Source organism: Dasypus novemcinctus, chromosome 17, assembly GCF_030445035.2.
Source record: "Dasypus novemcinctus isolate mDasNov1 chromosome 17, mDasNov1.1.hap2, whole genome shotgun sequence".
In the NCBI taxonomy this organism is placed as follows: Eukaryota; Metazoa; Chordata; class Mammalia; order Cingulata; family Dasypodidae; genus Dasypus; species Dasypus novemcinctus.
Genome location: NC_080689.1, coordinates 33,774,794 through 33,793,681, shown reverse-complemented (window position 1 = coordinate 33,793,681; position 18,888 = coordinate 33,774,794). Strand labels below are relative to the sequence as shown.

The window sequence follows — 18,888 nt, the reverse complement described above, 5'->3', positions numbered from 1 at the left end:
ATAGAATCAAGGACTATGAGGAAAATCAGGCATGTAGATGTAGGTGGTTTTTGGTACAGTTTATGTATAGTAAGTCTACCCTGTTTGAATAAAGGTGAAAATTTTGAATTAAGGATTGTTCTAGTAGAAGTAAAGAAGATTACAAAGCAATAGGAGTAAAAATAAATTGGCCTTTCATATTCTTGATCTGTCCCCACAAGAAGCTTTATGGTTGTGAAGTTTGTGTACCACATAGGTTAGTCAATTCATGTGTTCTTTTAGACTTGCTGTTACTTAATGAACTTAGCATAAACAGGTTCATTTGCCATTACGACAGTGGAAGCTTAGATCTTTGAAAGGAATTATTTCTCCTAAATATTTACACAGTGTAATATAGCAGGGCCAGAAATGTGCAGTGATCCCAACACAGTAAAGATCTAACTATAGATAAAGAAGTAACTGGAGCAGACTGCTGAACTGAGCAACTCAGTTTCTACCTCCATCTTTTCAGTGTGCTTTAAAAACCGTGATTAGAAAAGGGGTTGATCTAGAGTTGTGATCTTACACATGGCATATGTTTTCAGGATTTTTCAGCATTATCTGTGTGGCTGAAAGAAATCCTAGAGGTTGAGGCTGCTCCAGAACAAGGATTGGTGACTCATAGAGGTTGCTGGTTGGTCAGTGTTGTTCGATCAAGTTTGTAGATAAGGGTTAGGGTGCACTTAAGAACAGATGACTTCTGATGAGGTTTATGTTCACTTTAGAGGGACAAAGCCAATAGAAGAGGAAGGAGAAAAAGAGAAATGGACAATAGGATATGAAAACTGATAACTATATCCCATTTACTACTTGAGTTCACTGAGATTGTCAACAGTACTATTTAGAAGAACTTAGGGAATATAGCACAAATCATTGTTATTTCCAAAATTTACTCAGGTTTATTATAGGTAAAAGGAACTGGGTTATTGTTGTTGGCAAAGTAAATCTCTGCTTCTGTCTCCCTCTTTAAACAATTTTTTTAAACTTCTCATTTTCTCTTTCCCTTTGCTTCTTTCTCTTTTTTATGTGTGTTATTAAACCTTTTCATATATTATTTATATATATTTATAATATATTTATATTACTGGGCACATTTTTAAAAAATAGAACAATGGACACTTATTCTTAAATAGCAAAATATTAGAATATTTTACACTCTTAATTGGTAATTCTGACTTCTGTAGGATGGATAATAAAGGAATAAAATATTTTACAGTAGGTTTCATCCTTTAAAAGTCTCCTTTTTGTCCAATTCCTCCTATATATCATTGGACAAACTCCCATAGATATTTTTAAGCTTAACAAAAAATAGGAGGGGTAAAAAAGAAGAGTAAATGAAGCAAATCTTTGTGAGAAAACTTTATGCTAACAACTCTCTGTGCAATTCTCATTTATATTTTTATAGAATTGCAATGGGACAAGAATAAATCAATACAGATAACCTGTCATTATATGAATAAATACAAACTGAGTACATTAAAAAATTGGCACAATTTTGTAATTACCTGCAAGAATTAGGTGAGATATACTTTTGAATGTGGAATGGATAGCAGGTGGGTTGACAATATCATGTTCTTTAAATGAATACATTTCAAACTGTTGACCACAGAACATTTTCATTATAAAATTAGATAAGAGTTGGTTCCCTGCCCTCTTAGTTTTTATATCTTGTTAGTAATGAATATATAATATATAATAGTGCTGCTTCTAATGACAGTTCTTATACAGTTAGTGCTCTTTCTCTCAGCCTGCTTTTCCTGCCTCGAATCAGTGGGGCACTTGTCCTTTGCCTAAACTAACATCTTTATGTGTACCAGATCTTGTCGTTGGTCCTGTGGCAGCTTTTTCATGAGTTCTCAGTGATATCAATCATGTAGTGCTTTTGCTGCAACTTCATGTTGGTCTCAGGCATAAACAGGGAAAAAGGAAATAAAGAAGGGATTTAAAAAAGGTAAGCAGAAGGCGAAGGGAAGGGAGAGAGAATAAATACTAGAGCATGATGGAGAATCTTTGGCAGTTTCTCCTGGTGCTGTTCTTTGCCAAAAATTGCTTTCACCTCGGCAGAGGTACTTACCTACAGAATAGGAGACAAACTCTCCATCTTCATTTTCTTACATTTTGTTGATTGTTGATTTCCTTGCCCCTGTGATGGCATTTGAAGATACAGTTGAATTTACCACCTCTATCATTGAATGACCCACTGACAGCAGCAAGACTGATTTAAATGTAGTGTTTGACACATTGTGGCTCATTGTAGCAGCTCAGCATCTCATGAACAAATGAACATAGACCTGTGATGGGAAACAGCAGAATCAGATTCTCAGGTTGAATACTTTTATAGCTTTGTTTGTGGCACAGAAAGATAAAGACTGTCTCTATAGCTGGTGTTTTGAAGAACCCCAAATCCCAAATTTACCTTTCGTTTGGTAGTTGCTAATTTGAGTTTGCCTTTTCTAGCTTTTTAAATTTTATTTTATTTTTATTTATCTCTCCTTACCCCCTCATTGTTTGTACTTATTGTGTCTGTTTGTCTCCTTTGTTTCTTTAGGAAGCATCAGGAACCACACCTGGAACCTCCAATATGGGAGGTTGGCACCTAATTACTTAAGCCACCTTCGTTCCCTGCTTTTGTTGGGTCTCTCATTATGTTTTTCCTCTTGTGTCTCTTGTTGCTTCATCTTGTCACGTCAACTCACTGCACCTGCCTGTCACACCAGCTTGTCCTCTTGCTTGTCCTCTTTGGGAGGCACTGAGAACCTCTGCTTCTTGCTTTGTTGTGTCTCTCATTATGATTTTCTTCTTGTGTCTCTTGTTGTGTCATCTTGTTGTGTCAGCTTGCTGCACCTGCCCACCATGCCAGCCCTCTTTCTTCCAGGCACCAAACCACAGACCTCCTCCCCCCATGTAGTAGGCCACCACTTGACCACATCAGCTTCTAGCTTCCTTTTGTGGCTGGAAAGTGTTCTTTTCATTAGATTTAGTGTGGGGCACTGAAGGAAAAGTAACCCAGGGAATTTTGTTCTGCTGAACTGTTTCTCTGTGAATAGGTTGTGATAGGATGACCACTTATCTGGGAGTACACTCCGAATCTCTGATAATAGACTTTATTTTTTCTTTCCATTTTTAAAATTTTTGATAGTTGCCTTTTTAAGTTCTCCCAGGCTTCTTATGGATTTTTCGTTAGATCACTGTACCATTGCTAGAGTTGGTCTCTGAAAAATGCTCTCATATTTGAAAGATAGCTTAGAACTTTTTATTTTTTGTTTTTTTAACTGTAGTAATGGAATAATTGCTTCTAACGAGTCTTCCACCAGGTGGTGGTAGTGTTACATACCTAAGTGTAAACTCCTTTGATGCCATCAAAATAATGAGGTTGTATATTATTTCTCTCTCTCTCTTTTTTTTTCCTTCATTATAATTTGCCCTTAGAGTTTTGTTTCACACATGCTGCTTTCCTGGAATACTATTGCACATCTTTCATATTGTGGATAGTGAGCTCATTTTGCCTTGGTGATCACAAAGAATAAACCTAGGGAATGGATTCAGCCAGTCAGAGTTTAAGTAAAACTTAAATATATATAATATATACTTACTTGAAGAAATTTTTGTCATGCATTTGCTTCTTATCTGGCCTGTGTGTAGAAACTGAGAACTTAACTCTTGACTTTTCTCTTTAATCAGTTGCTTTTTCTATTATTAAAGACAATCATAAAATACTATTCTTAAAGCTCTTCTCATTCATCTTCCTCATTCAGAGGTTATTGCTAAGAAGTTATATGTTCACTCAGATTAAAATTCAAAATAACTTTAAAAGAAGTTAGGTATAAAATTTTTAAATGGTGGCCATTGTCTAATATACGATTACAGATAAATATTACATGGTTATTGTAGAAAATTTTGAAGAAACAAAAATACAATGAAATGACTAACTAATTTAAAGTCTATAAACATTAGGATTAAATAAATGTTCTAGTCTTTTTTTGCATGTATATATGTACTTGAAAAATGTTAAAGTTTCTCACATATCATATACAGTTTTGTAAACAGCCTATTTAATATGTCGTGAATTTTTATATGAGACCAAGATATTTTACAACAATAATTTTTATGAAAACATAGTTTTCCATTTTATAAACCCTTTTTTTGTTTTTTTCCTGTTAGAACTGTTCTGTGGTAAATAATGTTATTTAATTTTTTGTATATTTTAAAATTTATTTCACATAAATTGAAATGTATTAGCTGGTTCAGAGTGAATGCATATTTTTGAAACTTTTCATCAATATTTCCCTGCATCCTTGTCATACCAGACTACCTTAGTTTTCAAAGTTACTAGATACCACTCTTTTAAAGCTACTTGAAATGGCATTTCATCACTAAATAAAGGAATTTAAAATAGATTTGATGTTTTCTTAGAAATAAGTATTATCTTTTAAACATTAAGTTAAAAGATTTAAACCTAGAGCTCCTTTTATTTATGGTGGTGGTGGTTTGTTTTTTGGCTTTGTTTTTCCTATCCCTGAAATACAAACAACCATCCTTTCCTACTTCAGAACAGATTGTCTCATATGTAGAATTAAGGTGTATCTTGGTTAGCATTTTTAGCTTTTCTATTCCTTATTGAGAAACTTAGGCCATGTCATTTAACCTCTCTCCATTTATATGTTTCTTACTCTGAAAAATTTGCAGAATTTTTTTACATGAATTATTTTTAAAAACTTTAGTGAAATGAGCTAGGCACTTAGCGTAGTAGCTATTTAGTACATATATTTTTGATAGGCAGAAAGAAAGAAGAAAGTTGCTAGATATTGATAGAGCTTGAGAAATTATAAACTTTTGGATATTTTTAAATATACAAAATGTATATTTTTAAATACTTGACTGTTTTAATCAATATTTAGGAAATATATCCTGGTTGACTTTTCTATCTTATTATATTTGCATTTTCATTTAAGTCAACTCCCTTTGAATTAAATTCTCCTGATAGCTTAAGGAAGCATGCAATTTGTTTTTTTTTTTTGATGTACTGTGAGGGGGGCAGGGGATTGAACCCAGTACCTTGCATGTGGGAACCTGGTGTTAAATCACTGAGCCACATTCACTCCTCTTAATTGGTGTTTTGTTTGTTTGCTTGTTGTTGTTTTTTTTGTTTTTTTTGTTGTTTTTAGTAGGTACTGCGAATGAAACCTGGGACCTCCCATGTGAGAAACTGCTTGAGCCACATCTGCTCCCCAATTTATTTTTAAATCAGAAAAAAACAATAAAGCTATTTTCATTTTCGGAAATGAAAAGAAAAGGAGACTCATATAGAGGCTTCATGCAACCGTGTATAAATGAATGTGAACAGTTATTAGCTCGATGACTAAAAATATACAACTTAAATTTCCTCTCTTGTGAAAAGAGTTTTCAGGCCTCCCCTTTCACTCTACACCCCACCCCCATATCTCAAAAGAAATTACTTTTCTCTTACTTACAGTTGCTGTAAGAAAACTATTTGCAAACCTGTTTTTTTAAAATACTTTTTAAAATTAAAGTGAATAGATCACATAGAATGTTATGTTAAAAAAACATAAGAGGTTCCTATATATCCCACATCCCACCCCCCGACCCCCATCATTTTTGTAAACTGTATTTTTTTGAAGATACATACATCACAGAAAAGGTTACATTATAAAAAATATAAGAGGTTCCCGTATACCCCCCATCCCCTCACCCCACTCCTCCCATACCAACCACCTCCCCCATCATTGTGGCACTACTCATTGCACTCAGTGAACACATTTTGGAGCACTGCTGCACCACGTGGATAATAATTTACCCTGTAGTTCACACTCTCCTCCAGTACATTCAGTGGGTTATGGGAGGATATACAATGTTCAGCATCTGACCCTGCAATATCATTTAGGACAACTCCAAGTCCCAAACCTGGTTTTAAAAGATTCATCAACATGCAGTCTGTCATGGTAGAAGAGACTTGTGAGCTATGAAGATATAAATTGTCATTTCAACATATATCTTTTAAAAAGAACAGATTGATAAATGATCACATTTATGTAAATTACATTACTGAATTTTAATTGGGATAACAAAATTTAGCATTTTTAACTTAGAGGGTTTCTGTGAAAAAATTTTTAAATGAATTTGAAAGTGAATATGGGAATTTTCACTTTATAGGTTATGAGAGTTTGTGTATGTTTTGTTTTTTAGATAAATGTTTAAATTACCAATTTAATTCTAGAGAAGTCCACATTAACATAATTCTGGTATAATGTAGGTCTAATGGTAGCATCTGAAATGTACTTTTATATGTTTAAACCTTGAGATACTGTATTATCAGTTTAGTTGTTTGAACTGTAGAAGTTTGAAGGGGCCTCGGAGTAGTGTAATCTTGAAATATTATTTGGATTAGAAGTGTGTTGATTAAATTCCCCCCAAACAATAAATTCTGCTCATGTCTTGCCTCCTTTATGGCAAAATACATAAAATAATCAAATTGCTAAGATTTTGAGTCTAATTTGTTTGCACTTGAGAGAAACTTAACTTGTAAAACAAAATAATAATTCATTAGATATCTACATTTTGTTCAAAGTTAATTTTTGTTTTCCTCAAAATATGTTAGAGATAACTGGCATAATTTCTGAATAAACTGAAAGTGGCTTATAAAATATAGCATACTTTCTGCTGAATGTCTATATTCGAACTCCAAATAGGATTAAATTTTTAAAAGTGGGGCATTATAACTTTTGTTCTTAGCAACTTTTTCTGAAAAAAAAAATGCTTACCACTCCCAGTTTGATTTTTTTCAACAGGTATCAATACAAATACCATATTTGGGTTAAATGATTAATAAATTGTAGTTTTACAAACATTTAGATAGTAAAGTCACATTCATTTAATTCTTGCCATATATGCTTCTTAAGTCTTTATGTTTTATATCAAAATAATCAGTGTTGAGGTATTTCTGTTCATTTTGATTATTTAAGCTTTCTGAAATATGCTTAGTACTGATCTCTTTATTGGACCCGTGCTCTCCAATAACTAAAGATATGAAATTTACTACATTTTGTGTTGATTCAATATTAATGTTAATCTAAAATCTTTGGGTGCAATGTGTCACATCTGTTTTGTATTCCTCTGTTTAAGAGAAGTGGCAGTATGGTATTTGGAGGAATATTTATTATCTGAGTATTTTTCTTTGCAACAGTTTCCCTCAGTCTATTGAGAATTATAACTTCCAAGAACCCAGCAAATTCTCAGGTACCCAACTGCTGAAGGCCACAGTTCATTAGAATTTTTACTTACTATTTGAGTTCCTTTTGCTTAAATAGTTGTAACTTTGGAGGCTTCTGGAAATGATAGAAAATAAATTTGTGGCGAGATTTAAAAAAAAAATCCTTTCTTTTAATAATAGGTCCATCCTGAACTTCAGAGGAACTTCATTGGCTTTTTTAGAAAAGGTTTTGTTAGATTGAGTGTTAATTTGTATTTTGAAACGGACTTTTTTCGTGGATGGTGGTAGATTTTCTTTGAGAGTCATAAATTTCTTTAAGTAATCAAAGAAAGCTATTACTTCTTTCCTAGAAAAAAGTACATAAACTCAAACATTTTGCTTACAGTCTTAAGGATTACTTTCCTCTCCTTGCCCAGATACCAAGGAAGACGTTAGGAAGTACTACTATAATGAAACTAAAAAATTACTTCTAGTATGTTGGTTTTAGCATCATATTATTACGCCACACTAAGAAATTCAATTCTACTTTTATTTGACATTACATGTTCTCCTTAATCATTATATTATAGAAGATAAACAATCTAAATCTCATTTTTGAAAAAAGCACAATTACCTTTTAACTTTAAAGTTTTTCTCTGAAATTATAGACTGTGTTTGACCTTTTATAGGCTTTAAGATTCTACCTTGAATACATAAGAAAATAAAACTTATTTTACGCTTTGTTATAATGGTAAAGGTCATGGAAAAGAAAATGAGTTGTAAGGGATCTGTTGTTTTAAGAAAATAGTTCTTTCTTAAAAAGATGTTGCATTTGTTGTTTGACACAAAAATATGGATTCTTATTTTATGAGAGAGGTTGTGCAGCTATTTAGAAGGTATTTGTACTTTTGCTGGTTAAGTACTTAGACTTCATAGTTAAGCAGAAAGGCGTTCAAATCTAGCTTAGCTGCTTAACAGCTGTATGATCTTGGGTACATTGCTTATCTGTAAAATAAAACCTACCCCATAAAAGAATTAAATGAGATAGTATCTGTAAATTACATGGTTTTGTGCCCTGTATATAATATGCACTCAGTAAACACTACCTCTTATAATATCATGATGATGGTGTTGATGAGGAACAGAATGAGCAGCCTGGTTTTGAGTTGCAAAGTGTTCATTTTCCTATTATGAAATTTAGAATAGTAGATTTTAGTTGGGGGGAAAAAAGTATGAATCTTTACTTTCCCCAGAATAATCTTCCCAAGTCTTAGTGGCTTGTAATTTGTTGTCAACACTTGATGAAAATGTTTCCAAAGGCAGGGGATAGCAAATTCACTTTCCCACATTTTACTTAACCATGTTTGCATTTTTCAATGAGACAATAAGCTAAAAGTTATCCACTTAACTTGTCTCATGTAATTGAAGTAAATATTGCAAAGCATAGGAAAGGAGAGAGTTCTGAAAGTGGATTAAAAATTAAGTTTTTTAAAAAAAAATTGTTTCTGCTTTTGAATATTGATAGCAAGATGGTGACGTAGTAGAATGTATACATATATAGATAATAATTCTTTGATATTTTGTCATAAAGCAGAACTGCAATTTAAAAATGTTTGATAACCTGTACAAATGTCAACTACCATACAAATGTCAGCTATAAGAGAGTGTTCCCAGTGTGATTTGGTGCCAAAGAAGAAAAAAAGGGTGATTTGTGTAATGCTTTGATTGAAGAAATGATGGAATGAAATGGTTTAACACTGGCTTCAAGTCCACTGAAAGGATGATTTCAGACTCTCTTGAAAAGAGGTGTGATGACATTCTGTCTGATCCCTTTCCTTTTTAAGTTATAGTTGTTAATTATAACCAGATATTAATAATGGCAATGCTGTGGCAATGGTTTTTGTGTATAACCACATAGCTACGTATATGTCTGTGTGGTTTCCAAGATACTGTAGAATGATTATTTCATATGAGAGTCATAAATTTTCAGCCAGTAATGGAATGTGGAAAAGTTAAATATATTCTGAAGATTTTGAAGTTGACATCATGGGAGGGTGTATCCATTGTGTTCATCTACACACTCTCTCATTACCAGTGACAGAGAAAACAACTGGATGAATTCATCATGGATTTCTATGTGAAAAAAACAAATTTGCTTTCACTTTATATTAATGAAAAATTATATGCTCTAGGTATCACTGAAATATATGAAGCCAGCACTCTACCCAGCTATCTTTTTTCTTGTAATTCCCAGTTTCATTCATTTATTTTCTTTGACCATGTGGAAATGATATTCCCCTGTTTCTGTCTTCTCAGTATCGTCAGTGAAGCAGGAGCATCAATCTACAGTGTCAGCCCTGAAGCTAACAAAGAGATGCCAGGACTGGACCCTAATTTGAGAAGTGCAGGTAAGAAACCATAGGTCATTACAAAAGCATGTGATTTTGATATTTGGATAGCAAGTTAACTATTTTTAAAATCCAAAAAACTTGAAAAGATATGCCATATGAATAAGAATTAGAGAGTGGTTGATTAAAATAATAACTGAAATTATGAAAAAGAGGAAGAGTACTGTACTATTTTTAAAGAATACTATATAGTATTCTGAGGTATAGTAAAAAGTCCAATAAAGTCTTTTTATTTTTTTATTTTTTATTTAGTTATCTTCCCTTCCCCTTCTCTGTCCCCTCCCCAGTTGTCTGCTCTCTCTGTCCATTTACTGTGTGTTCTTCTGTGTACACTTGTATTCTTGTCAGCAGCACCCAGAATCTGTCTCATTTTGTTGTGTCATCTTGCTGCATCACCATTAAAGTCTTTAGTTAAAATTAAATGCCAGAGAGTTTAACAGTAAAAATAATAATATACTCTAAGATTATTATAAAACAGTATTATATGGCATTTTGTTGACAGAAGGTTATATGTTTGTTTTATTAAGGTAAAAATGTTTATAGTGCAAATGTTTGTCCATACTCAGATTTTTGGTTTATTGCTAAATATTTGTCACATCATCAGTTTTTCTTATCTTGCTAACAGGGGCAGTCACTTGATAATGTGTTGCTTTAAACAGCCTGCTTTGGTTTTAGTTATTGGATTTCTTTGATGAGTGTATATTTTTCTTAAATATTCTTGTCAGATTTCTTTGACTCTTCCTGAAATCTATATACTCAAAGATGTATATTTTGAAAATTTTCACATTAATCTGAAACTAAATGTTTTACTCTTACAACTACAAGAGCTTATAGTTTTCCTTCAGTTTTTCATGACAAAATCACCTGTTTAAAATGACCATTTTCTCAAACTCAAATCTTAGCCCCAAATCTTGCTTCTTCTGTGAAGCTTTTCCCTCTCACACCTGCTGACCATGCTCTCTACCCTCTTACCATGTGCTTTTTGGATATTTGCCTTGTAAAGATAATATGTAAGAGTGGGAGGAACAGGCATAATAATCATAGTGGGAGCTGCTAATGATACATTTTTGTAAAGCACTTAATATATATCAAATATTCTGGTAAATGCATTATCTTATGTAATCCTCACAACTTCCCTATGAGACATTTATTTTTATTCCCACTTTAAATATGAGGAAACTGATTCTTAAAAGAGGCTACACAGCCAGTAAGTTTGTATATAATATTTCTGTACTTAACTTCCATAATAAAAAGATACTTTCCTTTATAAGAAATATAATTCAAAACCTCCGAAGTTGACACTGAAAGGGAATATTCCAAGCAGGCAAAGGAAAAATAGTTGGAGTATATTATCTGTGAAGTAGATATCCCTCTAATCTCCCCTGCTCAGAGGGCTGCTGTTTGCACTTTACCACTGGCTCAAGTGTGGTTATATAACCATTATAGTATTATAGATGAGATAAGATTATAACTTAACCAGACTCTAAGAAAAGATAATAAAAAAAGATAATCATTAAATGATCCTAATTACTCTGATTTCAAAATCTGGCTTTATTATCAGTTTGTGATTCATTGTAGCGATGCTATCCTTCTGTGTCTCAGCTTGCTTCATGTGGCAAAGACTATATCAATTCAAAACATCTACCTAGACACTTTGAGTCTTCCAAAGTCTGGTCTTGGAGAGAAATATTAAAAGAACCTCATAGTCTTCATTCTTGGTCATCTAGGACCTACTTCCTTTTCAATTCCTGCTTTTCACTGGGGCTCTTTTTCTTTCCTAGTTATTGATGTCCAGGATGACTTTATATTTCATTTGAAACCTGACATATCTATGGTTTGGGTTTTACCTTTCAACCCTCCATAGATTTACTATATCAGAAGATAACAGAACCTCACCATTCATAAAAGTGTTAACCACATGTTAGAAAATGGTCCTCACATTACTACATCTTTCTGGCCAGTTTTTCAAATTATTGGAAACAAGTCATTCTTGTATATGCTTCTTTTCCACTCAATATATTGCAAACTTAAATTTGATGGATAGAAGAGTAGATGGGTGATATTAAAATGTTTATTATGAATATCTGATTAAAAACAGAAAATTGAGTATACCCATCATCCTTCTACTTCCTTCTATAATCCCATTAAAATAGTAAAATGATACAAAGAAGGCATATACCTGCTAGGACAAAAAGAATGTGAGAGGAGCTATCAGGAACATTTGTTTTGAAGCTGGAAAGTTTTAAGTGACCTAGCAGACTTGAGAAAGTTGAATCCAAAGCCAGCCTTGTAGAAAACAGAAAACTAACCTGTTACAGATCATGGAACCTTAGGTTCAAGAAATGATACCAAGTACCTTTGGAAGCATGTTGTGAGGACTGAGAGTGACTCTAAATTAAATTGGTTGAAATTCTGTTTAATAAATAATTCGATTCAGGGTGATTTCATCAATATGATCATGTAAGACGTTTCCCTTTAGAAACAGCTAAATAAAAGGTGAAGAACTTGTTTACTTTTTTTATTATTACGAAACAATGAAAATGCTGTAACAATGCACAACTATGTGATTATACCAAATATCATTGATTGTATACTTTGGATGAATTGCAGGCTTTATTAATGTGTACCAGTAAAATCAATTTGTTAAAAAAAACCTGTTACGAGCATTAATGAAGGACACTACATATTAATAAAACAGTCAGTCTATCAATAAGAAGTGACAATCGTAAATATTTATGCACCAACCTGAGTGCCCCAGAATACATGAGGTGCAAACATTGGCAAAATTGAAGAGAGAAATAGACAGTACTATAATAGTTGGAGACTTCAATATACTATTCTTATCAAGGGATAAAACATAGAAGATCAATAAGCAAACAGAGAACTTGAACAATACTGTAAATGAACTAGAAATAACAGACATATAGAGAACACTGCATCCAAAGTCAGCAGAGTATATATTCTTTTCAAGAGCACATGGATCATTCTTCAAGATAGACCACATTAGGTCACAGAGTGGGTGCCAATAAATTTTAAAAGTTTGAAGTTATACGAAGCATATTATCTGGCCAAAATGGAATGATGCTAGAAATAGGGAGGATTAGAAAATCTACAAATATATGGAAGTTAAACAACACACTCTTAATAGGTCAAAGAAGAAATCACAAGGAAAATTAAATATTTTGAGATAATGAAAACAAAAACACAACATAACAAAACTTATAGGACATGGTGAAGGCAATGCTCAGAGGAAAATTTATAGCTCTAAATGCTTACATTAATAAAAGAACTCATAACAGAACTAACCTTATACCTGGAGGAACTAGACAAAAAAGAACAAACTAAACTCACAGCAAGTAGAAGGAAAGAAATCAAGATTTTAGGGCAAAGATAAATGAAATGAAAAGGGGGACGTTACTACCAACCTCATAGATATAAAAACGATTTTAAGAGGATACTATGAACAATTGTGTACCAACAAATTAAATAACCCAGTTGAAATTGACAAATTCCTAGAAGCACACAAACTACCAGCACTGACTGAAGAAGAAATAGATCTCAACAGATAAATAACAAGTAAATAAATTGAATTAGTCATCAAAAAACTTCCTGGGAACAGATGTGGCTTAAGTGGTTGAGTTCCCGCCTCTTATATGAGAGATGCCAGGTTCAGTTCCTGGTGCCTCCTGAAAAAACAAAAATGAAGAACAAGCCAAACAAATGAAAAACCAACTCAGGGAAGCTGAAGTGGCTCTGTGATTGAGTGCTAGCTTCCCACCTATGAGGTCCTGGGTTCAATCCATAGCTGCTGGTACCTAAAAAACAAACCAAAAAACTTTTTAACAAAGATAGACTGAGGACCAGATATCTTCACTGGTAAATTCTACCAAGAGTAAACACTAGTCTGCTCTTATTCTTCCAGAAAATTGAAGAGGAGGGATCACTTCCTATTCCTAACTCATTCTGAGGTTAGTATCACCCTAATATCAAAGCCAGATAAAGACATCACAAAAGAAAATTACAGACCATTATCCCTCATTAATATAGATGCAAAAATTCTCAACCAAATACTAACAAACCTAATCTATTAGCACATTATATACCACGATCAGGTGGGATTTATTCCAGGTATGTCAGCATAAGAAAATCAGATAATGTAATTCATTACTTTAATAGAACAGAGAAAAATAAAAACAACACAATCATCTCAAGACAGAAAAGCCATGTAACAAAATTAATCATACGTCCTGATAGAAAGCACTCAGAAAACTAGGGATAGAAGGAAACACCCTTAAAATGACAAAGGGCATATATTGAAAAACCATAGGTAACATCATACTTAATGGTGAAAATGAAAAGATTTCCCTCTGAAATCAGGAACAAGTCAAGGATGCCCACTGTCACCACAGTTGTTCAACATTGTACTGGAAGCTCTGGCCAGAGCAATTAGGCAAGAAAAAGAAATAAAAGGCATCTAAATAGATAATGAAGAAGTAAAACTTTTCAGATGATATGATTCTATACATAGAAAATCCTGGAAAATCCACTACCATCCTACTAAAGATAATAAAACAAGACAGCATACAAGATTAACACCAAAAAATAAGTAGTGTTGGGAAGTGGATTTGGCTCAATGGATAGAGCATCTGCCTACCACATGAGTGGTCCAGGGTTCAAACCCAGGGCCTTCTGTCTGGTGTGTTGAGCTGGCAGTGCTGATGGGCACAAGGAGTGCCATGTCATGAGGGGTGTCCTCCGTGTAGGGGAGCCCCATGATCAAGGAGTGCAGCCCCTAAGGAGAGCTGCCCAGGACGAAAAAAGGGCAGCCTGCCCAGGAGTGGCATTGCACACACGGAGAGCTGACAGAACAAGATGACACAACAAAAAGAGGTACAGATTCCCAGTGCTGCGGACACAGAAGAATATACATTGAATGGGCACAGAGAGCAGACAGCTGGGGGGGAGGGGAGGGGGAGATAAATAAATAGATAGATAGATGTATACTTATTTTTTAAATGTCAGTGGTGTTTCTATATACTAGTAATGAATAATGTGAAGAGGAAATCAAGAAAAAATTCTATTTTCCATAGTAACTAAAAAATTCCAATATCTAATAATAAATTTAAACTAGAATATAAAGAATTGCAGAAAACATTGATGAAAGAAATTAAAGAAGACCTAAGTCAATGAAAGGACATTTGTGTTCATGGATTGGAAGATTAAATCGTGTTACAATATTAATTCTACCCTAAACAATATATAGATTCAATGCAATACCAATCAAAATTCCAGTAGCTTTCTTCTAAGAAGTATTTCTTCTAAGAAGCATCAAATTTAAGAGTAAATCGCCCTGAATAGCCAAAACCATCCTGAAAAAAGTGCCCAAAGTTGGAGGACTCACACTTTCTGATTTTGAAACTTATTACAAAATTATAGTAATCAAAACAGTATGCTACTGACACAAAGACAGACATATAGACCAATAGAATCAAATTAATAATTCAGAAATACTGTGATCTTTGACAGGGGTACCAAGTCCACCTCATGGAGAAAGAATAGTATCTTCAACAAGTCATGCTGGAAAAACTGGATATCCATATGCAAAAAAAAAAAAAAAATTAAGATAGACTATCTCATACCATATACAAAAATTGACTCAAAATGTATCAAAGACCTAAATATAAGAACTAAAACTATAAAACTCCTAGAAGAAAACATAGGGAAACACCTTTAGGACCTTGTGTTAAGCAATGGTTTTTTAGACTTTACACCGAAAACATCAGCAACAGAAGAAATAAGAGATAAATGGGAGTTCATCAAAATTTTAAAATTTCATACATCAGAGGATCATATCAAGAAAGTAAAGAGACACCATACATCATGTTTGGAATCCACATACCTGACAAGGGTTTTACCTACATATAGTGGAATAATGACATCATATTTAGGTAAAATAATATTTGACATACTTTTGGATGTCCTACTTCTCAAAAATATATAACAGCTTTATTGAGATATAATTTACATGCCATGAAATTTACTCTTAAAATGTACAAGTTAATGTCCTTTAAATGTGTTCTCAGAGTTGTGCAGTCATTACCATTATACAATGTTTGTTTTTTTAAAAAAGATTTATTTTTTATTTATTTCTCTCCCTGCTCCCCCCCCCCACACCAATTGTCTGCTCTCTGTGTCCATTTGCTGTATGTTCTATGTCCGCTTGTAATCTTGTCTGCGGCACCCAGAATCTGTGTCTCTTTTTGTTGCGTCATCTTGCTGCATCACCTCTCCGTGTGTGTGGCGCCATTCCTGGGCAGGCTGCACTTTCTTCACACTGGGCAGCTCTCCTTATGGGGTGCACTCCTTGAGCATGGGGTTCCCCTATGTGTGGGATGCCCCTGCGTGGTACAGCACTCCTTGTGCAAATCAGCACTGTGCGTGGGTCAGCTCATCACACGGGGCCAGGAGGCCCTGGGTTTGAATCTTGGACCTCCCATGTGGTAGGCAGAAGCCCTATCTGTTGGGCCAAATTCGCTTCCCAGAACAATGTTTAAAACATTTTCATCATCCAAAAAAGAAACCCATACCTGTTAGCAGTCACTCCCCATTTCCTCTCCCCACAACCTCTAGCAACCACTCATCTACTTTCTTTTTTTTTTTCAAGATTTATTTTTTATTTATTTATTTCCCCCTGCCCCCATTGTCTGCTCTCTGTGTCCGTTTGCTGTGTGTTTTTCTGTGTCCGCTTACATTCTTGTCAGTGGCACCGGGAATCTGTGTCTCTTTCTGTTGCATTATTTGTGTCAGCTCTCTCTGTGTGCTGTCCCACTTCTGGGCAGGCTGTGCTTTTTTCACACAGGGTGGCTCTCCTTACGGGGTGCACTCCTTACGGGGTGCACTCCTTACTTGTGGGGCTTCCCTATGTGGGGGACACCCCTGCGTGGCACAACACTCCTTGCGTGCATCAGCACTGCACATGGGCCAACTCACCACACGGGTTAGGAGGCCCTGGGTTTGAACCCTGGACCTCCCATGTGGTAGGCAGACACTCTCTCAATTGAGCCAAATTCGCTTCCCCCATCTACTTTCTGTCTGTGTAAACTTTGCCTATTCTGAACAATTCTTATAAATAGAACATGTAACATGTGATCTTTTTGACTGGCTTCTTTCACTTAACGGCATGTTTTTGAGTTCATTCTCCATGTGGTAGCATGTTTTAGTACTTCATTCCTTTTTTGTTTTTTTAATTAATTTTTTTTTATTTTTAAAGAAGTTTTAGATTACATAAATGTTACATAAATCCATCATTGCTTTTTATTGCCAAATATTTTATTTTATTTATATACCACATTTTGTTTATGCATTATTCTGTCTATGGTCTTTTGGGTTGTTTTTACTTTTTGGCCTTTATGAATAATGCCACTATAAAAATTCACATTCGAGTTTTTGTGTAGACATATGTTCTTTATTTCTCTTGGGTATATACCTAGGAGTGAAAATTGGGGGACATATGATACCTCTATGTTTAACATTTTCCAGAAGTCTTTTTTACTTCTATTACTACATGTTCTCCTCACCTCTCTGCCTTTTTCACTATTTCCTCTTTTTCCTTTCTATCCCAAAATATAGATGTTCCTGAGGTTTTGGGCCATCGTGACTCTTCCTTTCTTCATTCTCTTTATCAGCAATCTAATTAACTCCATTTAACATTTTTCTAAAGTCTTTTTGACCTCTTTTATTACACCTTCTCACCATGTAGTCTCTGCCTTTTTTACTGTTTCCTCTTTTTCTCTCTCCCAAAATATATACGTTCCCGAGTTTGGGGCCTTGATTCTTCCTTTTTCTTCATTCTCTTTATCAACAATCTAAGTCCCTTTTCCCTAACCACCTATCCATTTCTTACTTCTTGAAATCTGTTGTCAGCCTTCTTACTCTCAACCTAGAACTCCCCGCTATTATTGTCTACTAAATAACACTCCTCTTAAATGTTCTGCCAGGAGGAAAATAGCATCATCTTCTCTCCAAAGCCTGAGGAAACTACTTTTTGAATTGTGTTTTATAGAGTGTTCCTCTCCTCCCATCCCTTCCATGCTTGGTTATTTGTATTTTATAGAGTTGAACAGCATGTGACAGGAAAATAACAATTCTAGAAACATTGGAATCTTTATCAAGGTTTTTTGCTGGGAACACTAACTTCAGAGACTCTTAGGACATATTGTAGAATTAGTATGCCACCTAGATTATATAATTTCCGACCGATTTTTCTGCTGTCTTTAGTAATATTAGGGTGGATAAAGGAGACAATAGCAGTGAATCAGCTAGAATGAGACCAAATAGAAAACAATTTTAATTTCTCTTATATATTTCAGAAATTTGTAAATTTGGGAATCTGCCCACATTTACCATGATACAGTTGCTCTAGCCAATTTCTAAGTTTAGATGTTCATAATGTTGGTTTTCCTAAAGGGGTAGGTTTGAGGACTTTACTCATTATTGATATCCTTTTATTAAATTTCTAGTACTTCCTACATAGTGAATGTTCTTATGCCTATATTCTTTTTTTTTTAAAGATTTATTTTATTTATTTCTCTCCCCTTCCCCACCCCCTCGCCTGCCCCAGTTGTCTGTTCTCTGTGTTCATTTGCTGCATGTTCTTCTTTTTGTCCGCTTCTGTTGTTGTCAGGAGCACCGGAATCTGTGTTTCTGTTTTGTTGCGTCATCTTGTTGTGTCACCTCTCCATGTTGCGGTGCCATTCCTGGGCAGGCTGCATTTTCTTTCGTGCTGGGTGGCTCTCCTTATAGGGAGCACTCCTTGCACGTGGGGCTCCCCTACGTGGGGGACACCCCTGTGTGGCAAGATGCTACTTGTGCCCATCAGCACTGTACATGGGCCAGCTCCACACAGGTCAAGGAGGGCCGGGGTTTGAACCACGAACCTCCCATGTGGTAGGCGGATGCTCTATTCATTGGGCCAAGTCCGCTTCCCTTTATGCCTATATTCTTAACTTGGTTTACTGATGTGTGTCGTTTTTTGTTTGCTTGCTTTTAATATGGAAAGTATTTCAGCAGTAAATGTAGATGTATGAAAATCATTCTTATTGCATTATATGTATAAAGGCTAGGATTAAAAAGAGTAGTATTGGCTTTGGAGAATAGCAAGCATGGTTCTGGTGGCACTGTAATTTCTTATTATAAATGTAATTATCAGAGGAAAACATTTCTCCTTTAACCTGCAATACATGCACTACTTAAGCT

At 34.5% G+C, this 18,888-nt stretch overlaps 1 protein-coding gene across 4 annotated transcripts in view; it reads left to right on the top strand.

The window, feature by feature from the left end:
• Positions 1 to 18,888, top strand: part of SRBD1 (S1 RNA binding domain 1) — a 261,168-nt gene that overhangs the window by 136,668 nt on the left and 105,612 nt on the right. For all 4 annotated transcript variants that reach the window (XM_004447327.3, XM_023588117.3, XM_004447328.4 and 1 more), the window contains exon 15: positions 9,542 to 9,633. In XM_004447327.3, coding sequence (XP_004447384.1) covers positions 9,542 to 9,633 — 92 coding nt within the window. The remainder of the gene's footprint in view (positions 1 to 9,541; positions 9,634 to 18,888) is intronic.